Here is an 11,590-nt window from a genome sequence, read left to right as displayed (position 1 = left end):
TTTTCACAGTATCAGATTTGGCAAATTGCATCAAGATAACATAGCAAATATCTTCTAATTCAAACCATCAACTCATGTGTCTTCCCCTCCACACCTTCTCACACACTGGGCGAGTGGCATGCATTCACTTGTTATCAGAGGGAGGAGCTGATTTTACGAGACACTTGACTAAATGACCATGAAGGAAAATAAGGCACTTTCTTTTCTTTAGACTTATTCCAATACTTAAAAAATAAAAAAGAAAGACAAAAAGGCTCTTTTGGTCTTTTGTTTCTTGACAACCACCAGAAAAAATCATTTAATGAAATAAAGGGTTTCTTTGTTCTTTTTTTCTTTTTTTTATAACACTTGAAAGTATAAAATGCTACATTTCCAAAAATATATATTTTTTTTCTGCACCAGCACCCTTGTATAGTAAAAGTATCTACTTTTTTGTTCATTTGTTTCAATGCACTACACTTTATCTACAATTTCATTACATGTATACAGCAAATAGGCAAGCATGGCTTTTACATCCTTAATGATTTTTCTATACAGGGAGGTTTAAAAAAAATATTTGAACAGTTTGCCCAGTAATGTGACACATAATGCATGTACCTTGTTCTCATATAATCTTTTAAGGAGGTGTAAAATACAGGCTCGGTAATTTTAACTCAGATTTTTTTTTAAAAAATAGTGTTGCAGTTTTGTTCTTTGCATTAGTTTTCAAAATTCCTTGTTAATTTTTCTTTCATGGCACACTTTCTTTAACTACATCAAATTTGGCAGGCAATATAAAAAAAGGCTGCAACTTCTGCCCTTTGAGGGCACTGTAGTGACTAAACAGCATGTCAAATTTTGAATACTTTTTGAAATCACTTCACCAATGACATCCCTGACCAAAGGTTCATGCATGATGCATCAGCGCACAGTACATTCAGAGAGAGAGAGAGAGAGAGAGAGAGAGAGAGAGAGAGAGAGAGAGAGAGAGAGAGAGAGAGAGTGAGAGAGAGAGAGAGAGAGAGAGAGAGAGAGAGAGAGAGAGCTTTGACTTCACTATGAGAAGAAAGGATTCCTAGAAAGTCTCTCACAGTAACTGCCTCTGTCATCGGGTAGTTAAGGGCCACGTCTCCATTTCTTAAGAGAGGCCTTCTTACCGTTCGTTTAGGGCGGAACGCTAAAGGATGATCAGTGCTGAGGGATGGATTGGACCTTATTGCTTTACTACTATTCAGTGCAGGTTCTAGAACCACTTTCACCCAAACAGGGGGGGGAAAAGCGGAGTTGGAGGACAATTTCTTTGTCTTTTGTTTGGTTAGATGGTAAGACGAACGGACAAGTGCCTCAGCTCGCTGCACTGATGACAGGCAAGCAAAGGCGATTACCAGTTAACTGATCAGCAGGCAGGCATGGTCAGGTCATCATTGGGTGAAGAGTTCAGAGGTCAGAAGGTCATAGGTTAGTTGCCGGTGGCGGCTGGGTGGTTAGAAACAAAAAACAAAACAAAAAAGAAAGAAAAGATAGAGAAGAGATTAGTTTCAGCTAGTGACGGCTTAATGACAACATGAAAAACTAATCACAACTAATTAAAAAAAAAACAAGCATGTTTAATTCTGACAAACTGATTGACACCATCTACAGAATGCAATAAAATCATGACCATCTTACATCATGATTTGAACATGTGAAGGAGAGCCCACTCCCACAAAACTGGTTAACAGGAGAAAATAGAAATAAAATACAACTAACAACTAATGGTTAGTAGCAGTCAATGAAGGAAATTGAAAAACAAAAACAATGAATAGGTTTCGGGAACTTGATAAAAAGAATTTTGAAACAGTCAGTGCAGTTATCAGTGTCTGACTGCTATTAAGCATTAGTACTTTCCCAGGTGCAAGCATTAAAGCGACTATTAATGATGGATGTGATTATTAATAACTGGTGGTTAAAAGAAATGAATTTAAAGAATTTTAAATTTCTATAAACATTTTAAACATAAACTCTGGGCCAAACAAGGTTTCTTTTGTTCAATAAAATTTTTATTGCTTTTCAATTATTCTATTTACAAACAACATGGAAATTCTTGGCCTCATGATACAAAGCAGTACTAAACTGTAGTCTAGCAGTGTAGGCATCATCATGGGAACCAGGAAAAGGCCAAGCCTTGTGCTCAAGCCAGGACTTTCCAGTTGAAAATACTATTTTACACATATAGAACACTTATAAAATGCACTTGCATGTAAACACTGTAAAGTCCTGCCATTTTAAATTCTATACTTAAAAAGCTCTAGATACATCAAAAAATAGAGGAAATTTCTAATTAAACTAATATGGCATTTTAAAACTACAAACAGCTCTCTTTATTCAATTTCAAAGCTAATACTCTGCAAATACAATAGAATCTGACATTTCATATACATTCCTGCTTTATATTTTTTATATTTTAAAAGAAGCCACCTGTAAATACTATTTTCTTTTGCAAAATAACAAAACAAAAACAAAATTACAGTAAAACATAAAAAATTCTCAAGTGGAAAAGTTATCATTCCCAATGTCCTTGAGCTCTTCCTTCCTTAATCATCCTCTATCACATTCTGCTTCAACAAACTTGGTCCACTTTAACAGTAGTATGATTTTTTTTAAGACTTATTCAACAGCTTAATTAAAATCTAACAAATTCTGAGGTTTGATAAAAGTATTTTGTACTGTTGCCATTATGACTAAGGCAGAGGAGATGAAAGTGAGAAATATATTCAGTGCAAAGTCAGATCTGTGCCATTTCAAAAAATGAAATCCAGTAGGTATAATGTTCACAGATAATAAGAGTTTAAATGACCTAAAAATAATGGGCTGTTTTACCTTCATATAATTAAAATGGTTTCTATGGTCTACCATTTAGGATACAATTTATAATATAAAAATCATTATGCTAACTTCAATGTGACCACATCTTCCCTGAAATTCTTCAAACTTCTGTTAATTGGGATTTTGTTTAAATTACAAACGGCTGTTCCAAGAACAAAGAAAAAATAAATATTTAATGTGGCAACATCTTGCCACTTTACAGAGATTCTAGAAATACAGAATCTTAAAGCATTTCATGATAGTTTATAATTTTGATTAAATGGTATTACATTTTATATAAATTAAGTGGATGAAGATTTCTGTAAAAACATCAGAAAAGTTCTTGGCATTATTTTTTGTGGAGTATAATAACCAAAGCAAGCTACCAATTAATGACACCAGTACACCTGGGATATATCCTCTGCCAAGTCCCTGGCCTTCTACAGTACACACAGGTTTATCAAGTGTGCAACACCATTTACAATTCATTACAATTAAAAGTCAGTCGGACTGTTATGGGAGGAATCAAATTCAGTTTTATTTTATTTCTAGTTGGGTCTTATTCTTAGTAAAATTGTACTTGTCGAACCTCCAATTCCAAAAGGTATACTTAGAAGGTTAACATAGTTTGACACGTCCAAGGACTGAGTTTCTTAACATATAACACTTATACTACCTCTAGACTTATACAACTTAAAAAAAATCACCCAGTGTACAATAGTATCATAAAATAATCTGAGTTATTTTAGATATACTCCTTAGACCCAATGACTGACAGGTTTATAATGACACAACAGTGGTGTACAAGTATTGTTATTAAAAATTAGTATTTCGGTTTGCTGACATTGCATTTTGAATTAAATCAGTAACAAAACTAATCAACACATACATAATTACAAAACAACTATAAAACATGGAATGTGTTGACAATTGCCAAATAACATCATAATTTTCCTTTAATCTGCTCATTAAACATTTCAAGGTTCAGGAATATCATGTATGCCCATAGTTACTGTTTTAAAAAACAAGTGTAAGAAAAAAACCAACTCGAGGCATACACAGAAATAGTGTTCTTACAGTTGAAAAATTATTTTAAAAACATTTTATGTCCTACACGAAATGATTCCTAACAATAAGATAAAAACTCCAAAACACTCAAAACTATTTTCCTTGAAGAGAAAAATAAAAAGTCACACTTTGTTTTTCCAAAGAAGGCCTTGTTTTGATGAAAGCAGACAGCTCCGCTTACTTTTGAAAAATTATTAAACATTGTATAGGAAAATGACCTTTATTTCATGAATGGTCAGTTCATTACTGATTTCTCTGATGACATGATTATGTATAACTTTTATACAACCCTTTTTAAGTATTAAAGGCTAAATAAATATTATTACCATTTATCTTTGGGAAATAATATTCTGATGTGGACAATGGCTCTGTCCAAATTAGTAGAATACATTACATCATGGATGGTGACCAGGTAAGGCAAGTAGGTCTTCAAAAGTTCACAGATGACAAAGTTGGAGGGTAGGCCCTGTCGCTGTTTGCCACTGACTTTTGATTAACTGAATCATTAGGCAACAATTGTGCCCCCATCAGAGAAGCTTGAAGAAAATGATTTGCTATCTTGTTCGGGAATCCTAATTTGCAGTCAGAAAGCCTTAGAAAACAGTTCAATGTCAATAAACCGAAAACAAAACTTCTCAATAAATTTTACAATTTATGAAAGGGTCCAAGGGTACCTATATAGGTGGTAAATTGTAATGGTGAGGAGAAGAAGAATGAAGACTTGTTCTCCAAAGTTTATTCAATAGGGATATTCAAATAACTGGATCTATTCTCACTGCAGAATTTCAAAAGTTATTTTACCTTCAGATAATGTATTTTAGCAGCAAATGACAGGTGTCAAAGGATCTATTTTAGCAAGAGAATGAAAAAGTAAAAGAAAACTGCTTTTACTGATTCATATAAATCCAACTACCTTACTTATACAGTAATCTTCACAGTCCTTACTTTGCTGACTCCAGTTAGGTACTCAACAAGCACTTCCTCAAGGTTATGCAGTGGCTCAAATATTTTTATTGCAAAAGAAGATGAAAACTAAATCTTCAGTTTTCTTTAGAAGTACAGGGGAGGAATAAGATCTTTTACCTCTTGCTCATTAAAGTACTCATCCATCCATTTTATTTTGTAACACCAGACACTTGAGTCAATTAAATGCTCACTTAGGAAAAAAAAAATCGTGTGTGTGTGTGTGTGTGTGTGTGTGTGTGTGTGTGTGTGTAAAAGGCAATTATCAAAATTTTAACAGCTCCAACTAAGGATAATTCATTTATATATCGCTAGAGATGAGAAAACACTTCACATTAAGATGTTCCTACATGATTCAGTGTATTAAAGACGGGAAAAGACAAAACAGTTATTAAAGAGGTCTTTAAAATTACAAATGTATTTAGATTTATGGGGAAAGTGGAAGTGCACAGAAGAAAAAAAAACCCACCTAACATTTTTTTGTTAGGCATGGTGTTGCAAATTTGTATACCCAACGCATGTCTTATACACAAGAACTGCATAACTAAACTAACCTCGGTCTGCGGTCACAATCCTTTGGTAAGGATGGACACGCATATCGTGCCTTCGAACTTTAGTAGCCACCGCACCTAGTTAAATTGCAATTACCAAGACAAAGTTAGAAGACATTCATTTAAAAAAATAACAAAAAACACCACAAAAAAACCAACCCAAGAAACAAAAACAAAACAAAAACCACAACCCAAAAACAAACATTAACAGCAGGTTTATCAAAATGGATGTTCATTTACTACAAAAATTCATTTTAGGAAAGAAACAAACAAGTTAAGGCACAGTAGTTTTAAAACTTATTCATAATATGTAGACTATATCTGTGCATACTAATATTGCATTCATTTCAAACATCTGGCCTTAACCTGTTTTATCCATTCATTTATGATTCCCAAATTACAATATTTCATGAAATCTATTAGACCCAAACACATTTAAGCTTTACTAGTCACATATTCACTGAAGTGCCTTTCTTGGAGCAGGACTAATTAAATAATGCCATATTTAATACTGACAATTATTTGCTAACCTTAAGACCACTTCCAGTTTCTACCACTTAGAAAAGTTTAAAAGCAATTCTTAAAGCCTACAGATTGTGGTTTTAAATTTTGAGTCAATAAGTATGAACTGCAATGAATTAGGTGATTAGTAAAGCAACAGTATAGAACACTTAGCAGTCAGTTTACTTCTATACACTCCTTTATAAATTACAACTACTTTTTCATAGTACAGTCTAAACCAAATTAATTAGCATAATTTTATTTTATATCTATGTGCAAAAAGTGCAAGTAAGTCACTGACTGCTAGGCTAAGCTTTTTTTTTTTCCTCCAAGGCTGCTGAAACTAAGCATTTGTTAAATTCAGATCTGATGAGGGTTCAGTTAAGACCGTTCTTGAATTTCTTAGCCTTTCGTTGGGAAAGCCATACCTAAAGATAAAAGGAAGGGAATTAAAAATTAGTCATCAATGAAGATCTGATGCGATGCTACTACCAATCTCCTCACTACCACCAACACACACGACTGCATCTGTTTTGAAGGGTACTGCTTGTTTTTAAAGTATTTTAACACAAAAACTGATATACATGCATGTTATCTGTGTGCATATGGGTTAAAATTCAGCATTGTTTTAAACATTTACTGTTTCTTTCCAAGGCATTTTACTGCTTAGATGGCAAAGTATGAATTAAAATAAGTATTACAAATTAATTTATGTTTTAAGTTTTCATTTAATGTTTTCACTGAATCCTGACTTTTTACTTATTTTATGTATGCCAATCAGGTGAGGCTACCTTTTTTAAAGTTCTAATTAAAAGAAAAAAGGAAAAAAAAAGAAAGAAAAGAAAAACCAACTAGCACCCCAAACATACTCCAACTCTCCCCAAAAAATCCTTCCCAAAGAATACTGTGCAATTTGCTCTAAATTCAGAAATGCTATTTACTACACTGTCCTTTGCTGTTTCTAAGCAGTAAAATGTTTTGTTATAATTTCTTTACTTTAGATGACCTAGTCACATAAAAGGAGATTCTACATGAACGGATCCATGCCTATCCTTAACTGCAAGAAGAATAGTAGGTGGCTAAGAGCTACACTCCTGCAGGAAAGCCCACATGAGCAAAGTTGTTTGTTTACTTGTTTTTAATTAACAGATGCTGTGGGTGCCAGCAGAGAGGAGTTCTGGGTAGAAAAAAAGAGCATGCATGGGATTAAAGGGCAAGATATTAAGGAAAAAATTTTAAAGGGTTAAATGTTATAGGTGATTTTAAAAATGCTTCAAGAAATGTGCAATAGAAATAAGCTTCTTATGAACAGCTCTGTGCTGTCATTCTGATCAGTGAGTAATTTTATACAATGATTTAGTAATGAATTGAAAACATACGTACAATAAAAAAATTTTCTAAAACAAAAGGCACATTTGTGCACGTACACACAGATAACATACAGAGCATCTTGTCTTCACATATTTAGCAATAAATTTGTCTTAACAAGCTAATGACTTTGTATCTTAGTGTCCAGTGATCAACAGACTTTCAGAATTTTCTAATCAATACTAATGCTGAAAAAAACCTTTAAAGATCAAATTCCTAAAAATCAACAGCATACATGCAGCACCATGGTTATATACAATTCAAGAAAGAAAAAAAGGGGGGGGGGGACAAGGAAAAGTTATTAAGATTCTGTTTGGTAAAACAAAAAGGCTGCATTCAAAGAGTTTGTTCCACATTGACTGGTCGTGCTATAACGGCTGTTGTATTCTAGTCCTTCATCCAGCAAGTCAATGGGCTGAAATATCAGGCATGACTGGCATTTCAATCCACTCTATAAAAAAAAGGCATCAGTAATGTCTCTGAGCACACCACTTTTTGTTCACGTCTTGCAGTTTTTAACCAAGGGTAAATACAATTTTTATTTTTATTTAGAAGTGTCATTCGGGGTGACTGAAATCTCTATGGTACCATAGCAATCACTCACACACACACACACACACACACACACACACGAGAAAAATCTATGAATCTTTAAGAATAGAATCTCTAATAATTCTTAGATGAGTCTTCTTTAAAATATTAAAAAATAAATTTAAGATATTACAATAATATATTGTCTTCTATTTTATAAATGTCTATAACTAACAAGATTGCCTTCTGTGGGGGGGTGGAGGAGGGAAGCAAGATTAGGAGGAAAATTGTAAAATTCAAAATAAATAAAATCTTTCTTTTATTGAAAGCAATTAATAAATGGTCTACGGAACTAATATCAAACATAACCAAAGAAATGATATATAATTTAAAACTTAAATTTTAGGAAAAAATTTTGATTCTAAAAGTACTTTGTTCAAAATGCATATAATGTAATCAGTTTAAATAAAATATATGGAGTAATTTGGGGAAGTAGAACTTAAATAGGATACAGCTAGAAACTTGGTCAATGTTCCTTCCTAATGGAAAGTTTTTGATGAATTCTTCATTTGGTCTGCTATAATACTTCAAAAGTTACATGTTGGGAAAAAAAATGGAATAGAGTCTTTTGAAAGGTGATCAACAGCTAAGCTAATCAATTCGGAAGATAAACTTACCTAAAACACCACTAGGTTCAATAGGATACTCAAGGATTGACGTAGCTGGTGCCAGTGTGTAAGGGTACTCGTAGGGTGTGTAAATTAAACCAGCCTCAGGTCCTGGAGGAACTATTGCAGCAGTTGGATGAGGAGTTCCGTTTGGCATGACAGCGGTCTGTATTTGTCGGATCAAAGGCATTATGGTAGGGCCAGCTGGCGTAGGAGTACGCAGGGCAGCTGGTGGGAGAACAGGCGCAGGCCCAGTTATAATCCTTGGAGCCTGGGCTGTTGCTGCAAGAGAAAAGGCAAGGGCTGCTACAGTAAGCAAAGAAATTTAGAAGGAAGTATAGAGACAGCAGTACAAAATATGGATAGAATGAGGGGGAATGGGGAAAAGAAAGGAAAAAAGCAGGAAAGAAGAAAAATAAAAGGAAATCATTAGTACATGCGCTGATCACACAAAGTGCCAAAGCACACCAATCAAATGCACAAATAGCTTACCCTTTCCCAGTGAGATTAAGAATAAACATGCAAAAATAAAAAAGCCATCAAAAAAGTAAGCTAGACTAACAGGTTATTGGGCACAAAAGCTTCTTTTCGTTCACATATTTGATTTATCTATCTTTTAAAGATTACATGAGATGAGGATGCATGCAGGAGAGTAAAAGGAAACACCATTACATCTTAATAAAAATATAGAAATATAATTATGTATAAGTATTTCTAAATTCCACACTAGGATTCAACTTAGAGAAATACTGGCTTTCTTCTTACTGAAGTAAGCCAAGCTCTCAGCAAACATATAATTTCTAGCAGTTGCCTTGACTGATTACTCCTTAAGAAAAATAATCTAAAATGTCCCAATTATATTTCTATTAATATTATTCTAACCCTTTCAAAAGTAAATTCAAGTGAATTTTTTTGATAAACCAGAATTACTTTCAGACAGTTGTTAACTACATTTTACTCATTAAAGATTTTTTCCAGCTCTTCTTTTATTGTTATATGAAACTATAAAACTCCTATCTGTGCATATTCTTAGAAATTTGATGATCAATTCAAATGAATACTAAGCATTCTAATAGCATGCTCAAATACATTAAGAAAATGTGAATGAAAAAGGTATCACACCACTCATCTTTATGAGCACTCACATGAAATCAACAGCAAAAACAAATAAAAAAAATGGGAGGGAAAACATGCAAGCAAGATGACAGGAAAGAATTTAACATATAGATAATTTCATTTAGATAAACCTTATCTATAAAGATGCAAATATATGTGTTTTATATGTATATTTGGGGTAATAAATTAATGTCAAATTGCTACTTATTTAGGAAGTATGAATTCAAGTTTAGAGCTTGAACTTATAAGGAAAATGACAGAAATATACTCTAAAACACGATGACTCAAGAGTTGTTAGATGAAAATGTAAACAGGCTGTCCTTAATTTGTGAAAGAATTGGTGGTATTGACTCTGTACCAAGTGCAGAACCTTCAATAGATCTGCTACTATTAATATATATTCCTGCTTAAAGGAGTAAAGGTCTGTTGACAAAAATAGAAGTAATAACTATTATACTGGGCTAATATAATTCTTACGTGATTTAATGTTGGCATCCCTGTAGGTGCCATTCAGAATTGCAAGTTCCATCAGCTGCATCTTCTTAAGGCTGTCTTCTCCTTCTGCCTACAAAGGTGAAAAACAGAAGCGTATTTGTTATTTCAAAATAGTGCATCTAGTTCAATAGAATAATTTATGAAAAAGTTTTTAATAAACATTGATTGTCAGTAATAGACATGTTTGATGTTTTGTCTCCTGGGCACCAGAAATTTAGAGGAAAGGGCACCAATACATGGGAAGTAGTTCTACAGTAGTAACTACAATTCAATTTCTTAATGTTCTTTTTAAAGATTTTCTTTGATGAGATAAATGACATTAAGCTCATGTAAAGTGTTATTTTTCTTCTTTGGCATCATTTTATTCAAAAAAGGCAAATATTATCAAGAGATTCAGAAAAAAAGAATGATTAATGCTACAGAATGTAATGAAAACATTATGATAAGCATTTTTTGGTCTTCATTTGCTTAGTAAAAAGTCAAGTTCCTATAGAGACTAGAAATCAAAGTACACACACACACACTACAATTCAACTTGTATCAATTTAATCAAATTGATCAAGTTACATAATTAAAACATAAATACTAATTTTTTATTTTATTGACATTCATACCCTCTTGCAATCATTTGCTAATTGCATCATATTGCTGCATCTATCTACCCTGCCACCACATTCATTACTTCTTCTGTGAACTACTACACTAGTTTTTGTAATGGATGCTCAATCTTTCTTCTAATCTATTTTCCATAGCACTGCCAGAACAATTTTTCTAAAGTGAAGCTCTTACTCTGCGCCTTAAAGCATTGGAAGAATTCACATTACTTAGCAAATAAAACAAGGAATTCATAATCCTTCACATCACAACTCAACTTACCTCTCCAGACTTTCTATTCATATTCTACTTATAACCAGTCAAATAAGGTCTGCTGAGGCAAAACCCAAATCAATGGCCTCTTTGCTTGGTATTCCTTTCTGCCTGGAATATAAGTCTTCTTGCTCCACAAATTCACTGTTTAAATTGTTTCAGATGTTTCTGCCTTCAATTCCCTCATTTCCATAGTGCCAAGTCATGGGTTTATATGTAAGATTCAAAGATGGAAGAGACTTCAGGACCTGGAATCCAAACTACTCCCTTCATAAATAGTTTTGTTTTTTAAATCTTTCTTATGGCATTTTTAGCCCTATTTCTTCCTCTATTGCCTCCCAAATAAGATTGTTCTTAGATAAGAGACTATGTCAAAAAGCTTTATTTTTCCTAAAAGACCCATTCTACACAGTGGCATTTTTAACAAATAATATTTATTCAATAATAATATACAGCACTCATTTATTTACTACTTCAAACTTTTCAAGTCTCTTTGTATATTGTTTCATTTGATCCTCACCACAACCCTGGGAATGAAGTGCTATAATTATCTCCATTTTTGCAAATGAGGAAAACGGAAGCAAACGGTGACTAAATGACTTCTCCTGAGCCACAAAGCTAGTTAAGTACAGAGGGCAG

The 11,590-nt window shown here is 33.2% G+C and overlaps 1 protein-coding gene across 6 annotated transcripts in view; it reads right to left on the bottom strand.

Moving 5' to 3' along the window:
• Nucleotides 1-895: 895 nt before the first annotated feature.
• Nucleotides 896-11,590, bottom strand: part of QKI (QKI, KH domain containing RNA binding) — a 180,468-nt gene continuing 169,773 nt past the window's right edge. The window contains exons 5-8 of one of the 6 annotated variants that reach the window (XM_074188000.1): nt 10,067-10,154; nt 8,483-8,779; nt 5,409-5,483; nt 896-1,455 (exon numbers count right to left, since the gene is read on the bottom strand). In XM_074188000.1, coding sequence (XP_074044101.1) covers nt 1,439-1,455; nt 5,409-5,483; nt 8,483-8,779; nt 10,067-10,154 — 477 coding nt within the window. In that variant the 3' untranslated portion in view covers nt 896-1,438. The other 5 variants (XM_074188001.1, XM_074188002.1, XM_074188004.1 and 2 more) reach the window with 5 other exon arrangements.

Source organism: Macrotis lagotis, chromosome 5 (genome assembly GCF_037893015.1).
Source record: "Macrotis lagotis isolate mMagLag1 chromosome 5, bilby.v1.9.chrom.fasta, whole genome shotgun sequence".
Taxonomy (NCBI): domain Eukaryota; kingdom Metazoa; phylum Chordata; class Mammalia; order Peramelemorphia; family Peramelidae; genus Macrotis; species Macrotis lagotis.
This window is presented reverse-complemented; position numbering and strand designations above follow the sequence as displayed.